Here is an 18047-nt window from a genome sequence, read left to right as displayed (position 1 = left end):
TCAGCTGCTGTCACTCCCAAAACCAAAGAAAAAACTTGGCTTTCATGGCCCAGCCCCAGCAGAGGCCTCTGTGTAGACTGCAGCACAGGTCAGGCTTCCTGGGCACCAGCATGGAGTCGTGTGCGAAAGGGCACTGGGCAGCAGCTGCACCCAGCGGTGCTGGCATCCAGGTCCCCTCTCTGGTCCCCTCCCCATCACAGGGAGGTCACTTTTGCCCTGCCTCACTTGGCTTGTTGAGGACGCAAAGCCTTGGGCTCTACATGCTCACAGTTAGAAAAGGGTCTGTCGGCACCAAGCATGCTCACCGCTCACCATGTCTGTGGAATGAATGGAAGAATGAGTGCTTGCCTGCTTCACAGTCATGGTGGGGGCTAAATGTGATCGCAGAAGTGGAAACATAGAGAAGTGTAAGCAAGAGCCATCTTTTTAGATGGTCCAGGGCTGGTGACATGTGACAGAGAAAGGAGGTGGGGCTGGGAGCCCAGAAGGAGGATGAAGGACTGAGATGGAGACAGGCAGATTCTCTCCCTCCCAAGGAGACCCAGCATCAGCAAGGCTGAGCCGTGCCTGACCCCAGAAGCCACCTGTGCCAGGCTTCCAGCGCCAACAGGCCGTTCCGAACTCTGCACATCCACCATGGAGAGGATGCGGCCAGCCGGGGTCCAGGAGGGCCCAGCAGGATCCCAACAACAGACCTCCCTCTGTTGTATCCACCCTGACACTGTCAGGCTCCCAGGTGGGTCCCTGGCAGGGCAGGACACCCACAGCCCCTGGCACAAGCGTCAGTCTCCTTTTCAAGGAGACTGAAGGATGAACTCCATTCATCACCACCAGAGCTCCCATGCTGAGCACATTTGTCACATCCGGCACCAGGGTGGGTGAGAGCTGGCACTGAATACCAAGTGGCGTCTGCTGCCTGGAGCCCTCTCTCAGCCTCACCTCTCAGATACTCCCCAGCTGCCCACCTGTTCTAGGCAGACACCCCACCTGGGGTACTCTCATGATGCCCCTATTGCCCACAGGCTGTGATGTGCCCCGTCCAGGGATTCGGAATGAGGCAGCCAGGACCAGTGAGTTGAAAAAGGTTTGTTTAATGTCCCAGCACTCTGAGGAGAAGGAACTCCAGCAGGACGGAGCAAGGAGTGGGACAGCCCTGCCCCAACCCTGAGTACCAGCTTCCATGCTTCCACACCAAGCCCCCAGCAGCCATGACCAGGAACTGGCTAACAACAGAGCAGGGAGACCCACTGCTCCCCATGACTCCGGGCCCAGTGGGAAGGGCTTTGCATGATTATGGGACAGCAAGAACCTAGCCCACATCAGGACCCCAGGCTGCTGAGGTGACTGAACTGACCATGGAAGATATCATCTGACACTGGGGTCCCAAGGGCGGGATTTCATGGCAGAAGCCAAAAAAACCCAAGCCCACCTACCCCCTAACCCTGGCAGTGCCAGGCGGAGAATCCAGCTGACCAGAAACCAGAGCAGCTGACCCCTCACACTTCTGACTCCAAGCTGGAGATCCGCCTCCAGGTGCAAGGTCCCCGGAAGGCATGGGTCCCACAGGTCACCCTGCTGACCTCTTCCAGCTCCCCACTGTCCCTGTAGCCTGTGCTCAGCCCCAGGGTCCTGCTCCTGTGCCCGGGAGGCCCCCATGCCCCAGCGAGCCAGGGGCTGTGGCTGGCACAGGGTGGGAGGTGAGGGCAGACAGCCCTCCAGCAAAGCGGCAGGTGGGCATGGGCGTGGAGGCAGGCGTGCTGTCTGTGCGGCCAGGCGGGGACCCCTACCCACACGCCGTCCTGGCAGGCCTCCCGGTAGGTCGGCAGCCGCATCGACTGCGCCTGCGCCAAGCGCCCGCAGGCCCGGTGGACACACCCGGCGGGCGGTGAGCTGGGCCGGGCGAAGGCTTCGGCCACCGAGCTGGGCAAGGAAGCGTGGCGCGGCCGCGGGCCTTGGGTCCAGGCCGCGTGCAGCAGGGCCTCCCGCCGGGCCAGTTGCTCTGGCCCGAGCAGCGGCAGGTCATCGGGCTCCGGGGGCTCCGGGAAGAGCGGAAGGAAGGGGCGCCCGGACCGGTCGGCTCGAGGGAAGGAGCTGTAGTGGCAGTGCTCAGGCGACAGAGGGCGGTCCGGGAGCGCGCGTCGCTCGGAGGCCGAGATGTGCCACCCTCCGCGCCGGGCCCGCACTGGCCACCGCGCCTCCCAGGCCCGCCGGTCCGGCACCCGGGAGACGTCAGGCAGGGGCGGCCCGGGCGTCGGGGGACGACCCGGGGGCTGCGGGGCCCTGTGCCCCTGTGCGGCGCGGTCCCCGCCCGGCGGCCCCCAGCCCGTGGGACTGGGCTCTGGGGGCGGCCCAGGGGTGGGCGGCCGCGGGCCGGGGCAGGCGGGCGGCGGGGGCGCACGGCGGCCGCCGCCCCAGCTCTCGATGGTGCGCGTGGCGCGGTCCAGGGAACTGCTCACGCCCGCTGTGGCCACCATGTCGCGCGCCGCCTGCAGCATCTTGAGCACGCTGGCCTGGGCCGAGTCGGCCGTGAGGTCCGGGCTGGGCGGCCGCGCGGGGCTGGCCAGGCTCTGCACGCCGCTAAAGCAGCTGTAGATGCCCTGGGCGGGAGCGAGGAGGCGCGGTGGGCGGTGAGCTCCTCTCGGGCACCGCCCACCTCCCCGGTCCAATCATCAGCCCAGGTATCTGTAAGTCCTGGGGAGCAGCTAACATTTGTTAAGCGCCGACTGTGGGCCGGGCACAGTGCTGCTGGGAATTACAGAAGAGCTGTCTGAGACTCCAGGAGGTTAATTCCTCCTAAAGTCACACAGCTTGTAAACGCCAGTGAGGATTCCACCCGGGTCAACCTGGCTCCAGAGTCCCACCCTGCCTGTTGGAGAAGGGCTCTGCTCCTCATCTGCTGGTTGACACTGGCAGGCCATGCCAAATCTCAGGACCTTAGTTTTTACATCTATAAATGGGGTCATGGCCAGCTCTGACTTATCCAGGTTGGTGCCCTTAGAGCTGGAGCCTATCTAGGGCCAAGTGGGCACCTACCCTGCTGAAGGCCAGCAGGAAGTCCAGGTGGGACGTGGTGGGCACCGAGTGGCGCAGCTTCCAGTAGACCAGGTGCTCCCAGGCGAAGACCAGCAGCGCTAGCCCCATGGCCACGAGCAGCATGTAGAAGACGCCAGCCATGTTGTCGATGTCCAGCTTGCTGCTCATCACCTCGTTCTTCTCGTTCTGGCAGATCCCCGAGAGCCACACTGTCTCCAGCTTCTGTGTCTCCCCTGGGGGCACACCTGCCTCAGGAAGGACCCTCCCAGTGCTCACCCAAGCCTAGAGCAAGAAGGGGTCTGGGGCCAGGGTGCCACCCCTTGTAGGACCACACAGGATCCCACCTGGCAGGGGCAGGATTGGCAGGGGGTGTGGGAGTGTCAATGAGTAGAAAGAAAGGAAAGCAGAGTGGGGGCTGGGGTGGGCAATGCCAGCCTTTGACATGCCCCCTCTCACATGCCCATAAAAGCTTGTAAGTAAAGACTTAATGTACATTTTATTATTAATTTATTCATCAAACTCTTATTGATCACCCACATGCCAGGCATGGAGCTGGGCAGCCAGAGACAAAGGCCTGGGCCCCAAGGAGACCGTGAGCACCTCCATTGCTCTCTCTCTCATTATTCTGTGATACTGGTGGAAAATTAGGGATTTATCTGACAGGGTTGGAACTCTAAGCGCAAAGCTCTCTCTGGGTTTTGGGGCTGGCTCAGCTGGACTGCTGACCCATGTGAGCCCCTGGTCCCAAGGAAAGCTGGCCGCAGCTCTGGGACAACACAGGCCCTTGGCGCTACCCCAGGTAATCTCAAGATGGGCAAGGTGGGGGGAGGGGTCTTAGGGAAAAGAAAGTTCAGCCACCCCTAACCCTTCCTGTGCAGCCTGAGCGCCTTCCTACCCTTCAGGAACTCCCACTCCCTCCCGCAAACCATCCACTCCCCAGGCCTCCATCCAGTCCTTCCTAATACCCTCCCACACCTACTGCCCCAACCTCTCACCCCCAGAGACGTCTCCCTGCCCACAGGCCCTGGGGACACAGGGAATGGTAGTGGAGATGCTGACCAGCCATCGGGCAGCCGTCCCGACCTTGGGCTCCACAGCCCACCCTGGACCCACCTCAGTCCCCCAGCGGCAGCAGCACCCACCGTCCCCCACGAACTGCAGGAGCGCCAGGTCAATGGCCCGCTTCCAGTGGGAGTCCTTCTGCATGGCAATGCCGTAGCCGGTGGTAGCAAAGACCTTGCCAGAGCCAATGGTGACCAGCTTGCAGCCCTCATCCTTGCCCGCCATGTAGTTGAGGACAGCAGCGTCATAGATGAAGGCATCCAGCTTCCTGAGGACAAGCCAAGCCCTGAGGCCAGGGATCATGCGAGGTGGAGACACCAAACCTGGGGCCTGACAGGCATCTTGGCCACATGAGCCTGCTGGGCACCGCCTAGGAGGGCTGGATAGTCAGAGCCTTCTCTGGTTCCCTTGGGTCCTGGATGCAGAAAAGACCTCTCCCATAGCTCGGGGGCCCTACCTACCCTCCTCCTCAGAGAGGCCAGGAGACTTTCTGCCCCCAGAGGACACACCCTATCTTCCCAGCCCCTCCAGGCCCCTAAGACCCTAAGAAGATCACAATCACCACCTCAGGCCAAGGCTGAACCCTGGTCAACACCACAGCTGTGTCTCTGGGCCACATGGTGGGCATCCACTTTTGCTTCAGGTTCCATTCTGCCCTGAGACCTCCTCACCACCTCCCCAAGAGTCCTGCCGGACAGCCCAGCCTCATGTCCCTTCCTTGGGTCTCTCAGGAAGGGACAGAGCTGAGGTTGGTCACTGGGAAGACGTAGGTAGACAGTCAGAGGGGAGGTGCAGGGCGGAGAACCCACCCCATCTTGAGGCTGGTGAGTGCATCTTCCACTGAGCGCTGGTTGAACTTGACCATGTGAGTGTGCATGTCGCGGTAATTGCTGCGGATGTTCCGCTCGGTGCTGCCGTTGGGCACTGTGCCGAAGCGGAACGGCGGGTACTGATCTTGAGGCCGCTGGAACTGTGGGCAGTGGGAAGCCACCATTTGTAACCCTTTCTCCAACCTTCCAGGCACCAACGCCACCCCTCGACCCCAGCCCCAGAGCCAGCCCTGCAGTCTGCACTTGCATAGTGAGAACAGAAAGGTCTTAGATACTCTCTAGGCCACGCCTGTGTTACAAATGAGCAAACTGAGGCTGGGACAGGGAGAGACTTACTCAAGGCCACTCATTCAATGGGCCTGAGCCATCTCTCCCCCACTCCCCCAGCACCCTCCTCACCAGGCTCCCCAGTTTCTTCCTGCTCCCGCCTCCAGTTCAAATGCCGCTGACTCCAACTGTCCTGTATCCCACCCAAGGCCTGCCCCTGCCCTTGGCATCCCCCTGCCCTCCACTGGCCGTAGCTCCAGAACCTTCTTGTCACTGAGGCCGGACACAGTGTCGATGTACTGCTCCTGGATCATGAAAGCAGCCAAGTTGGCCGTGTAGCTGGCGAGGAAGATGACGGCGAAGAAGGCCCAGACCAGGACCATGATCTTGCTGGTGGTACCCCGGGGGTTCTCGATAGGCACTGAGTTGTTGAACACCAGTGCCCACAGCAGCCACACGGACTTGCCGATGGTGAAGGACGGGCCACCAGACTCTGGGGATGGAAGGATGGACACTGGGGGTCCTCCTGCCCAGGACAGAGGGGCTCAGGTCTCAGCCCACCCAACTCCATGGCTCCAGTCTCCACTCTGTCCTGGGTAGGTACCCCATCCCTGGCCATCTTCAGCCCAGAGCAAGTCAACTCACCTTCTTTCTCTCTCTCACGTATCTGATGGGCCCCTGCATGGGGTCCGAAGGCCAGAGACCATCCACAGGATCATTCTCGGCATTCTTGGCATTCTCAGAAGGGCCCCTGTGGGCCTGAGCCCACCCCTCTGGGATGCTCCAACCCTGCTCCCTCATCCCAGGCCCAGGTGAGAGCTTACTCTTGCCGCTGGTGAGGTTCTGGTTGTAGCTGACAGGGCTGAAGTACTCAAACATGAAGACGGTTATGGCCACGACAGTGAGACACATGACGAACATCATCACCCACACCGAGGGGCTGTAGGGCTCTGGGAACAGAGGGAGGTAGCTCAGAGGTACAAGGGGGCTGCACGAAAAATGCTGAATTCCTAGTCAAGTCAGAGACTAGCACCACTTCCCACCTGCGCCGGCTCCTCCAGCCCCCCAAGCAGCTTCTCCACTCATTCCACGGTCCCAGCCTGCTGGGCACGACCTGAAGCCAGCCTGTCTTCCCAGATTTCCTTCCCACACAATGGCGCCACCACTTATCCTGCTCATCTCCATCCCCCACCCTTACCCGACACCCAGGCTCAGAACAGACCTCCACTTCACCTCTTCCCTCTGCATTCCACTCCCCTACAGCTCTGGCCTCTGCTCAACCACCCAGGCACCCAAGGCTGTGTGACTGCCCTCTGAGGGCTCACCCCAAACTCCCCATCTCCACTCATGCTCCACACATCCAACAGCCATCCCTGCCCACCCGAGCCGCACCCAGGAAGGCCGAGGGGGAGACGGTGCCGTTGCTCCGAGCCACCATCACACTGATGCCCGTCTCCACGAAGGGCACGGAGAAGTCTACAATCTCAGAGCGCTCCTCGTTGATGGTGAGGGAGCCGATGGCCATGTCTGCCCGCTTGTAGTACACCTGGGGGCCGTGGAGCCAGGCCCAGATTGGGGGAGGGGCTCCCACAGGCTGGAGCACTCTCCCCAGTTTCCCTCCGGTCCCCCTTCCAGCACCCACTGGCTGAGTCAGTTGTTCCCATCTGGGGTCCTCAGAGTCCCACTTTCAGTACTGGCCACCTCGGGGTCATCAGTGGTGACAGGTTCAGTCTCCCCCGCCAGCTGGGAGAGCCTTAGGAGCCGGGCCTGGGCCCCACCCTGACTGATGCCCAGCACTGGAGAAAGCACCTATGGGAAATCTGGGGGAGGCTGAGGGATGCGTGGGGCCTGGGGCAGCAGGCAGCGGGCAGGGTGGGCGTGGGTGGACCTCAGGGCGGGCCTACCTCCCCGATCATGCCGTTCCACACACCGCGCACTCTCTTGCCATGTTTGCCGTTGGTCACCAGGTACAGGTCGTAAGAGAACTTGACCACCCTGGCCAGCTTCTTGAGGATGTCGATGCAGAAGCCCTTACAGCAAAGCTTGGTGTAGGGGGCTGCGTCACCACTGCTGCCACAAGGAGACCACCGGGAGTCAGAGCCAGCAGCTCCTCCCAGCCTGGCATGCGGACCCTACCCAAGCATAGGACACACACAACACCTGCCATCACACAGCAGCACGTGGCTCACACCGGACCTCCCCACGCGTTCTCACAAACCTGAAGGTGTGGTTGCTCTGCCTGCGACAGGGCACAGTATTGGGCACACAGCTGCCTGAGCCAGGGTCAGGGCTCTCCACAATGACAAAGGGCCGCTCTTCTAGTGTGGCCACTGTCAGGTGCCGGCTGTCCACCACGGGCTGCAGGGAGGCACTGTAGCGAGGCCACACTGGGTACTTCATGTGGAGGATGCCGTGGTCCCAGCGCCCCACCTGCAGAGGGTGACCAGCTTCAGCCTGGGACCTCCAGCCCTACTACCCCCACCATCTGGGTGGGGCCTCCCAGGGCCAAGAATCCCCCTCCCTCACCTAGGGACACTTGAGGCAGGAGAGAGCAGGACTCGGGCCGAGAGCATTTGGAGAACAGGAGAGTTGGGGCAAGGGGCTGGGCATGCGCCCGAAGGGAAGGGAGGGCTCCCTGCAGCCTCTGCCCGGCCGCTGGTCCCTGCACTTCCCAGTCCAGACTCCACACCGCTGCTGGGCCACAGCATCATCCTAAAGCCCAGACCGAGCCCGCCTTACCACACTCGTTCCCCTTGGCCTTAGTCCCTCGCCCAGTACTCAAGGCCCTTCATTTGCAGTTCCAACTTATGCCCATCACCCTATCCTTCCTCAGTCTCTACACCCCCAAACATATCACTTAAAAATGCCCCAAACCCTCCTTCCCCTCTGTCTATACCAGGCTAGTATCCCCTCCTGGTGGGCTCCTACTCAACCCTCCACAGCCCAGCCCAGATGTCCCAATTTCTGTGAAGCCTGCCCCAGCCTTGCCTCCTTTGAAGGCAGAACTAATTTCTGCTCCTCCTCTCTGCTCCCATAATGCTTTGCACACACCTCAACTCGAGCACTCATCTCCCCAAATTCTATTTGTTTACACCTCTGTCTGGCCAGCACGGCTGCGGGCTACTCCTCCAGAGGCAGGACTATGTGATAAGAGTGCTTGATAAGTTCTGTCGTGGAGGGAGCCCAGGGTGTTGGGGAGCCCAGAGCAGAGGCATCCCACCCTCCCTGGGGGACCTGGAAGCCTTCCCAGTGGAGATGTCTCAGCTGAGACAGGAAGGACGAGGGGCTGGATAAGGGGAAGAAGGGACACTCTGCTCAGCTGTGGGACAAGAAGGGCTGGGGACAAAATGAGAGGAAACCGAGGGTCCCTGGGCTCACCCCCTTCTCACCATCTCCCAGAGGCGGTGCCGGTTGAGGGCGATCACAACCATGGTGGGCTGGGCCAGGTACCCACCAGGGCTGAAAGAAAAGTCTCGGCCCTCCCAGGTGACATTCAGGAGATGCCTGCGAGGCGGAAAAGCCAGAGTGTCCGCTTAGCCCAGCCGGCAGCCCCTCCCAGGACCAGACGCCCTGCCCCCACCTGCTGCCTCACCACCACCGACAACCGAAGGGTTTAACGTGAACTTATTGTTCGTTTCCCCGTATTGACGCCCCCCTCCCCATCCTCCCACACACACACACAAAGAAACTAAGGCCCAGAGAGGTGAGGTAACTTGGACTCAGGCACACAGCTAGTGGGAGGTGTGGCCAGCCAGCCCAAGTTCACTGTCATCCAGGTCCCCTGAGGCGCCCTCCGCCCCCGACTCCCATGCCCTGGGCTGGTGCCCACCTGTAGAAGGCCTCCCGGGCAGCGCTGACAGGCCCGGGGTGGCTGCGGCAGTCCCCAGCGGGAGCAGGCAGGGCGCCATGCTGGCGCCGGTAGCCGTGGGCACCCAGGGCCAGGATGGCCACGCCGTCGCGGACCTTCTGGCGCAGGCTCAGGCGCCAGCTCTCGGTGACGACGCTGATGAGGCCCACGGGGAAGGAGGCAGGGGGCGCGTCGGTGCTGCCGAGCGCCAGGTTGGGCACCAGCCACACGTGTCCAGGCCCCACCAGGCCGGCCTGCGCCGCCTCGGCGAAGAGCACCTCGGCCTCCTCGCGCGAGCAGTAGGCCACCAGCACTGGGGCGTCGACCTGGCGCAACAGGCGCTGCGTGCGCGCGCGCGGCCCGCCCGGGCCCAGCTCCAGCGTGAGCACGTCCAGCAGCCGCCAGCCCACGTAGCTGGCGTCGGCCACGGCGCGCACGCCGTCGAGGAAGAGCGCGTGGCCCGGGTGCAGGCTGGTGATCACGGCGAACGCGCTCCAGTCGTACTCCTCCAGCACCTTGAACAGCACCTGCAGCTGCTGCTCCAGGGACACGCCCAGCTGCAGGAAGGCGGAGCCCGGCTCCTGGGGGGCGGGGCAGGGGCGGGGCCTGAGCCGGGCGGGGCGAGCCGAGCCCCGCCCCGCGCCCCCGCCCCTACGTCTGCTCCCTCGTCTGCTCCCGGACGCGCTTGTGTGCCGGGAGCCCCTGTCCCGCAACACCTCCCTCCCGCCCCGACGTGGTGCCTAACCCCTGCCGCCCGTTAGAATCACCTGGAGAGCTTTTAAAAATACTCCTGCCCGGACCCCACCCGACCAATGCCGGACCGCAGAGCAGCAGCAACAGCGTCACCCGGGAGTTTATTGGACATGCAGATTCTCGGGCGCATCGCAGACCTACGGGACCAGAATCTCTGGGGATGGCGCTCAGGAATCTGTATGCCAACAAGCTCTTCGGGGGATTCTTGAGCCCACTAGTTTGGCGCTGCCCCAGAACAAATGAATCGGAATCTCAGAGATGGCAAGTTGGACGCCTGTATTTTTCTAAAGCACTATGAGAGTGGAGAACCACCTGCTGAGAGCGAGTGTCGGGCCTAAAGATAGCTGGGAAAGCGCTGTCCTGCGCGGAGCCACAAACCACAAACGCCCAGGGCCCCGCCAGCCCGAGCCTGGGCTAGTGCAGTCCCCTCCTAGCTGTGGGCTCCCTGCTGCCACTGCAAGCCCCTCCAGGATTTCACCACACTGCGAGTGTCCCCATCTTCTTAAAAAGCAAATCCAGAGAAACTCTGCGGGACGAGTAACCCAGTTCCTTCAACAAACGAAATGCAAGACAAAAAGAGGGATGAAGGAGGAGCCTAGAGATCAGCTCTGAAGCCACGGCAACCAATCGCCATGCGGGAACCTAACTTGGCTCCTGATCAAAAAAACAAAAATAAACATTTATGATATTTATGAGACAGTGGGGAAAATTTGCACACTGGCCAGATATTTGATGACATTGAGGAATTTTTATTTTCTAGATGTGATGGTGTATGGTGGTTTTATTATTTTTTAAAGCCCTATCTGCTAAACATATGTACTGAAATACTTATGGATGGATAATAGGCTGTCTGGGCTTTGCTTCAAAACAACATAGAAAGGGGGGTGTGTGGGTGGGGGTAGGGATCAGGCAGGGTTGGCCAGAGGTGGATGGGGGTCATGGGCTCATTATACTTTTCTACTTTCGTGTAGGCTCAGAATTCTCCATAATACAAAATAATCATAAAAGAAAAGAAAATCAGGTGAGTCTCCCCTCAATACCTTTGGCTCCCCCTTACTTAGGGTAAAACCCAAATGTCTTCCCATGTGGTCAGGACCCCACCTCCCTCTCCAAGTTTCTCTCTGTTCCTCAAAACTCCAAGCTCCTTCCTGTCTTGAGGGGTCCACACCGTCTGCTCCCTCTGCCTAGTACACTCTCCCCCACTCCAAGCCCACATGCCTTACCAACTCCCCCATCCTCCAGGTCTCAGCTTTGATATCATTTCTTAAGAGACCTTCTCTGATCAACCCCCTACCTAAATGGGGGCCCTGCTAGACTCTCTCACGGCATCCTGTATTTTTCCTTCGGAACACTATCTCAGCTATGACTGCAGAAGAAAGTGTGTTTACAACTTTCTTCCCACGGGATGCAAGCTCTTTGAGGGCGTGCATCCCCCACCCCTCAGATAGCGACTCCCCCACCCCCCCATGCTCTCCCCAGCAGGTTAACCACATCAGATCCCATGCCCAGCCTGGCCCTCTGCCCCTAGGACTGGAGCTTGACCAAAGAAGGCCAGAGAAGCAGAGAGAAGGTGGGCCAGGGCTGCCCTCCACAGCCAGAGGTGGACTTGCCACTTGCTCACTCCTCCTCAAGACACAAACATGAAAGCGGCCCAGAAAGTTATCTTCTAGAACATGGCGACATCATTCCCACAACCTTCTCCTCCCTCACCCATGTCATACCCTCGGCCCCCACCTCCCTGCCAGTCCCCCCAGTCTCAGTTCCCAGGACGTAAGTCTCTCCTTGGCCCAGATTCAGCCCCATTCCCCCAGCCCTAGCCTCGCTCCAGGCCCAAAGGACAAGGGGACAGGAGTTTGGACAGGCACCTTAGGGGTGAGGACCACAGCAGAGCCCCCACTGATGCTGAGGATGGGCACGTGGGTCTGAGAGGAGATGAAGTCGAGTATCTGGGCCACAGCCTCCGTGCCCACGTTGTCCTCAAAGACGATGCCATGGACGTGAGCAGCGCCCAGGAGCCCGCAGATCTGGGTGAGGAGGCTGCTGGGGTTGGTGTTGTTGACCCCCACGGTGAGCGGCTGGATCTCCAGGGGCAGGTCCAGGAAGCTCTGGGGGGTGAGGCGGGTACGGGCCTGGGCCTGCGGCAGTCCCGAGCTGCCAAACACCACGGCCACCGTCACAGTCTGCTCACGCTGTCCTGGGCCCGGCCCTGCCCAGGCACCAAGGAGTGAGGTGAGCAGCAGGGCTGGCCCCAGGGCCCCACCCATGTCCACTGGAGGGTCCTATGGAAAGATCAGGATAGGCACAGGAAGGGAGAGAGAAGCACAGAGAAAAAAGATGAACAGACAGACAGGAGGTGAAGGCCAGAGTCAGAGGGACACACATCCAGAGGATGAAAGAGAAGAGAGGGAAACCTCTCTCCAAAAAGAGAAGCAGAGAGAGAGGGAGACAGACAGACATGGACAGACAAAGAGAAAGGACAGAGAGGTTAGCTGAGCATCCCAAGGGCAGCCCAGGGGGCAGAGGCTGGGAAGACATGAGCCACAGTAGAAGCTCATCGCTTCTACTCTGCTGTTGAACAACATGCTTGGTTAGAAAGGCCAGACCTCTGGAAACTCATCCGCCTGGGTCCTGCCCTAGGAAGGTACACTGAAAATGGTAGTCTGGTGTCCAAGTGCTTGCATTTGACTCAAACAGACCTGAAAGCACGTCCCACTTCTGCCACTTACTAGCTGTGTGACCTCGGGGAAGTTGCTTAGCCTCTCCGAGCCACATTTTCTTGCTTGCCATAATCACAGGATCTACCTCACAGCCGTGTGAGGGCTACCCACTGTTATCAGCATCCTTATCCCATAGGTGACAGCCCTTCAGCCAGGTGAAGGAAAACGGCTCTTGTAACACACATCCTCCTTCTCCATCCCAAACCGAATCTAACATCTCGCAGGACCCTGCTCTGCGTGGCCCTGCCTGGCACAGAGCCCCCTGCTCCTGGGCACTGGACATCCCTACCCTCCCCGCAACCCCTCCATGGCCTCAGTTAGTAGCGGCCCTTGCACAGCAGGAGTGTGACACCACTGACTTGTGCAGGGCTCAGGGTCACCTGACACCCCGAGGTGTCTTACACACGAGCTGCTTCCCCAGGCCATGCTGGTGGGCGGGTTCTTTTTAACTTAACCCAAGGGCCTGACGTGTACCCTTGCTAAATAAACATCATTGCTCTGGACTGGGACCAACAGCCAAGCCGGTGAGGGTAATGTGAGACCTGAGGGGCGCCCACTGCCTTAGCTCTCCCTCCCTGCTGGCCATTGGCCACAGCTCTGCCACCCTCTCCATCTTCATCACATCCCCAAGAAAACTTCTGAACAGGGGAAAGCCAAAGGGTGACCAGGGTGGGCCTGGTTTAACCTCAGGCTGAGAAGACAGGATTTGGGGCAGGGGAGGAAACAATGTACTCATTTTGGCGTCCTTGATATCTACCCCCATGTATGGTTTCTTAGTACACTGACTTAGGATGTCAGCCTGGAGACACATGTGAGTCTGGGACTGGAACCTAAGCCACGCCATGACCCACCACACCTCAGCTACCAGCAATCAGGGGTTTCCAATTATACCTGCAAAGGGCACTGTCGTGCTGGCTCCTCCCTCTGCAAGGCCTTTCTGTGCTCATCTCTGCCCACACCTCCAGGCCCTGCAGTTCCCTGCCCTCTGGGAAGGCCCAGCCTGCCCCACCGCTGCCTCCCAGCTCTGAGCTCCAGGTCTGTGCTGTCCAATACGGCAGCCACCAGCCACATGTGACTACGAGATCTAAAATGGGGCTCAAACTGAGCTAGGCTGTAAGAGTAAAATACGTACTGGATATTGAAGGCTTAGCATGAAAAAAAGAAAATATCTCATTAATATTTTCATATTGATTACATGTTGAAATAATATTTTAGATATATTGAGTTAAACAAAATGTACTATTAAAATTAGGTTCACCTGTTTCTTTTTACTTTTTCTAATGTGGCTACCAGAACATTTTAAATTACGCATGCAACTCTCCTCTGTTTCTTTTGGACAACATGACTCCGGATGAAGGACCCAGACCCTCCCTCAACTCCAGGGGCACCACCCCAGAGACTCTCCCTAATGGGAAGGTGCCCTCTAAGATTAGAGCCAAGGAGGAGAGGAAGTTGCGGCAGGCTGTGCCTCTCACCGGGAGCCATCACACAATGTCTCTGGAGGGAGGGGCCCCATCAGCCAGTCTCTGAGCTTCAAGTAGCAATGGGCAGATCGGGGAGATTCAGACTGCAGAGTCTTACCACCCGCGGACACCCAGCCACCCCCACAAGGCAGGAGGGTCATACCCCAGCCCTGGCCTAATCTAATCTCCCGCTCACCTCCCACCTCCTATCCCCTCCCCTCCTCGCCCTAGTGGCCTGAATGTCCCTCTGGCCGCTGCACCCCTCCTCAAACAGCATAGCTGCTCCCTGGTACCCACAAATGAAGTTCAGGCCCCTTGTTCCCATGGACAGGGCCCCACACACACTGACCACAGCCAACTGTCCTCCCCTCCACGGGCCCCACACCCCTGCCAGGCTGGCGGCCAGACAGCCCCCACTGTCCTCATCCCCAGGCCTTTGCTCTGCTCTTCTCTCAGGTTGGAATGTCCTCTTCCCACTGCCTCGGTCTTGTCTACACGACAAAATTCCAGAACTTTCAGAGCTCAGCCTAAATCGCTCTCCCACAAGGCACCTGCCTTCCTCCAACCAGGCTGTGGACTCACAGGGTGAGAAGAGGTGGGGGCTGGGTGGGGCTATGTAAGTCTTCCCACGGCCTCCCTACCTCCTGGGTTGGGGAGCTCCCGCTGTGCCTCTGCCAGGCTCCACGGCTGACGTCATTTTGCCCCGGGGCAGGTCCTTGCCCACTGGATAATGCCCTGGCCCCACCCCTCCTCACTCCACCCCCCCCCCCCCCCCCCCCGCACTGTTGATTTAGAGACCTCGGCCTACCCACTCAGGGTTCACACCTGTCACAAGCGGTCTGTTAAAGTAACGTTTGATGAACGCCAGGACCCCAAAAAGGCCCCAGGGAGGGTGGCAGTGGTCAGTCCTCCGGGACACCCAGCATCACCTCCACGTGCTTAGGACTCTTCTCTTCCCCCATTCTCCCCCAGGCTCAGGCAGTATTCCACCCACGGACGTGCACACACAGGCACACACATTCACACCCCAGGCACCGATGGCTCCTCCTGCTCCCAGGCCAGAGCCTTGGTCCCAGGAGTCGGCTCCACCCACCAGCCGCGGGACTTCCCGGGAGCAGAGGGACCCCGGCTGCTCGGCTCCTCAGGATCCACTGCCCTTCGGGAGAGCGGCCTCTGCTTTGCCGTCGGGTTTCCCTCCCTCCCCTTTGCCGAACTAAAACCCCGAAGCTAGGCGTCAGGGGAGAGGACTGGCCCTCCATCTTGCCCCCACTGGTGCGGGCACCAAGGTCTCCCCGCTCCCAGAGCCAGTCCCCGTCCCCGCGGATTCCACCCGGGCCCCCCGGGGGGGCCCCGCCCCCTCCCCTCAGCAGGAATCTCTTACACTCGGGTTGTGAAGTTCGGGGTATTTTTAGGCCGGCGATAAATAATTCATAGGGAACGTGGCATCAGGCTGCCCCAGCGGGAGGAGGGGGCGCGAGCGGCGAAAGCCACCGTCACCCGCGGCTCAAGGACACTCGCGATGCGGCGGCGGCGGCAGCTGCGGCGACTCCGGGCGCGGGGACCCGCGCCACGCCTCCTGGCGGCCAAACTGGGCACCACGCACTCGGCGCCCCCCCGCCTGGCTGCTACCCCTGCGGGCGTCTCTGACTCCCAGGCCCCCATCCCCACTCCCCCAAGCTGGGTCGCCACCCCAAGCCCCGCAGGTTGGTGGGGGGTCCCCAGCTGGCCTGGCAGGCGGCGCTGTGGGCGGGGTACCAGCCCAGATCTGCCCCAGGACCCGGGGGGAACCCAGAAGTCCGGGTTCTGGCCTACTCGTCCCCCTCACGCTCCTATTCAAATTCCTAGAACGGAGTTTAGGAGCAGGCTCGAAACCATCTGGTGCAGCCAGAAGCTAGACGGGCTCCGAGATAGAGCGGACGAGCCCCGAAAAAGTTCTTTTCCTCGATTTCTCCGTGGTTCGGGTCAGGGACCGAGCCAGGGCAGTGCCACTATCGGAGGGTTGGGGGACCAGCCGAAAGTCCCGCTGGGTGAGCAGGTCTAGGAACCAGGGAGGACCAGTGGGGTGAGCGTCAGGGCTCGGAGGGAACTCCCACTTCCTTACCCAGCAGGACCTTTGGACGAGTCTGGGACGCACCCCAGGGGATTTCTTGGCTGCTAGGTGCCTTCCTTAGCACGTCCCTGGCTCTGCCCGCCTACGCCTAGGCACGAACCGCCTTCCGCAGCAGGAGGCTCCGGGCTTCCCTTCCCTGCCGTCGGAGATGCTGGTCGAAGCCCCGGGGGCCAGCGCAACCCGCTGGTGCAGCAGCCAGGGCCCAGCGCGAGGGGCTCACGGCTCTCCGGGGCCCTCTTCGCCCAGCCTTCCCTTCGCGTCCTCGGAGCCTGGGTTCGCTGGGCGCGGGGTCAGCATTTGGGAAGATCCCACCGCCCCGTGCAGCCCAGCTGATTCCCTGAGGTCAGAGGTGGGAGCGTCATTCCGGGGCCGAGGAGAGGAAGAAGGAGAGCTGGCAGGGGAGGGGCCCTGGGGGACTCACAGCAGGTGAAGGGGCGGGGTGTGAAGGCAGATGCCCGCAGTAGGCGTTCGGCAGACCTCCGGGAGCCAGGGGGCCGGGCTCCTGGAGCCATCGACAGCCCCTTCTCGTCCTCTCTGCTCCGTGCCCTCTCCAGCCCCCTTCACTCTGGCCGAACCCGGCGGCGGCCCCAGCTCCCGGCCCCGCTCTCCGCTCAGCAGCTTCCAGCAGCAACAGTTGGCGGGTCCCGCAGCCCAGACTCCCGCGTCCCCGCACCGCCCCCTCCCCCGAGGTGCCGCGGCGCCAGGCAAAGAAGGAGCTGGAGGGCTCGGCGACCCGGAGACAACGTCTTGGGCGCCTCGCCCGCGTCCTTCCCTCGCGTCTGCCGCGCGCGCCTGTCACCTCGGCCTCTCTTCCTCGCCTCCTCTCCGCCCGCCCGGGGCCAAACCCCAGGCCTGGTCCCCGAGGGTCCCTGTCCCCTGGCTGTCCCCTCCTTGGGCTCCCTGCGCCGGCCAGACTCTCCCCGGTGTCCCGCGTCTGTCTCCGCCGTCCTTGCCCGTGCCGGCGCCGGAGCCCAACCCCAAGTTGGCGGCGAAGTTGGCGCCCCCGGCTCGCTGCCCGCCACTCACCGGGGGGAAGGGGCGCTGCGCCCGCGCCCAGAGCCCGCGCCGGCCGCCTCCCGCGCAACGCATGTCCCGGCGCCCCGCTCCGCGCTCTGGCGCGTCTGTCCTAGCTTGGCGGGCGCCTGAGGCCAGGCGCCGCGGGGCCGGTGCCCGTGGCGCGGCCTGGAGAGCTGAGCAGGGCCCGCCCCCGCGCCCAGCGCCCCCCTCGTGGCTGGGTGCGCGCCCGGCTCCGTCCGGGGCTGGGCTGCGCGCCGCGCCACCGGCTCCCGGGGCTCGCCAGCCGGCTGTGGCGGAGCGCACGGCGCCGCCCGCGTGGCCCGCCCCACCGGGGACCGCCGCCTCCGCCCCGCCCCGGCCCGCCCCAGCCGGCCCACCCCGCCGCCGGCACCCGCGCTCCTCCAGGCCCCTCCTTGCTGGCCCGCTCGCCAGACGCCTGAGTCCCTTCTCTCCTCTCCGGGACTGTTTCCCGAGACCCGACACTCGGGGCCAAGTGTGGCCTCAAAAAAAACAGCCTGCCAGGAGCTCTGAGTTTGAGCCGCAGCTCACTAGCTGTGTGACCTTGGGCCTGTTAATTTCCAGGACCCCTCAGTCTACAAAAAGTGGAGCCAGCATCTTGGTGACTGGCATAAAAGACAGTGAACACACTTTGTAAACTGCACAGAGCTATGGAGATTGAGGTACTATTTTTAAAAGGCTTGTCCATCTGGCTGGGAATGGACAAGGCGGGAAGGCATGGGGAGCAACTAGAGAGGGGGGGCCCATGCCAAATGCCCCAGACCACAGGGAAGGCCTGGGGCAAACTGCTGCCCAATCCCCTTACTCCCACTTTTTTCTCTTGTTTTGGTTGTACTGGGGGCTAACCAGGAAGGGGACCAGGTGGTGGGGCCAACAGAGCACGCAGGCTGGGGTCCCACGGTGAGTGCAGTGTAGGCAGAAGGCAGGCAG

At 61.5% G+C, this 18047-nt stretch overlaps 1 protein-coding gene across 6 annotated transcripts; it reads right to left on the bottom strand.

Moving 5' to 3' along the window:
- Window positions 1–1075: 1075 nt before the first annotated feature.
- Window positions 1076–17312, bottom strand: GRIN2C (glutamate ionotropic receptor NMDA type subunit 2C). 6 transcript variants are annotated; one of them, XM_070226946.1, is made up of 14 exons: window positions 17109–17312; window positions 11658–12071; window positions 9807–10017; window positions 9022–9620; window positions 8571–8696; window positions 7411–7622; window positions 7097–7262; window positions 6585–6738; window positions 6017–6142; window positions 5456–5685; window positions 4905–5065; window positions 4176–4363; window positions 3034–3266; window positions 1076–2597 (listed from the first exon to the last, which is right to left on the bottom strand). In XM_070226946.1, the coding sequence occupies exons 1-14, from the start codon at window positions 17169–17171 to the stop codon at window positions 1497–1499; spliced, it is 3984 nt and encodes a 1327-aa protein (XP_070083047.1). In that variant the 5' UTR covers window positions 17172–17312; the 3' UTR covers window positions 1076–1496. The 6 variants fall into 6 exon arrangements, with proteins under 6 accessions (XP_070083047.1, XP_070083048.1, XP_070083049.1 ...); XM_070226947.1 differs by having other exon boundaries at window positions 7097–7259; window positions 17109–17311; XM_070226948.1 differs by lacking the exon at window positions 17109–17312 and adding an exon at window positions 15354–15491.
- Window positions 17313–18047: the final 735 nt, after the last annotated feature.

Source organism: Equus caballus, chromosome 11 (genome assembly GCF_041296265.1).
Source record: "Equus caballus isolate H_3958 breed thoroughbred chromosome 11, TB-T2T, whole genome shotgun sequence".
In the NCBI taxonomy this organism is placed as follows: Eukaryota; Metazoa; Chordata; class Mammalia; order Perissodactyla; family Equidae; genus Equus; species Equus caballus.
Note: the sequence above shows the minus strand (reverse complement) of the source record. Positions and strands in the feature narration are given on the sequence as shown.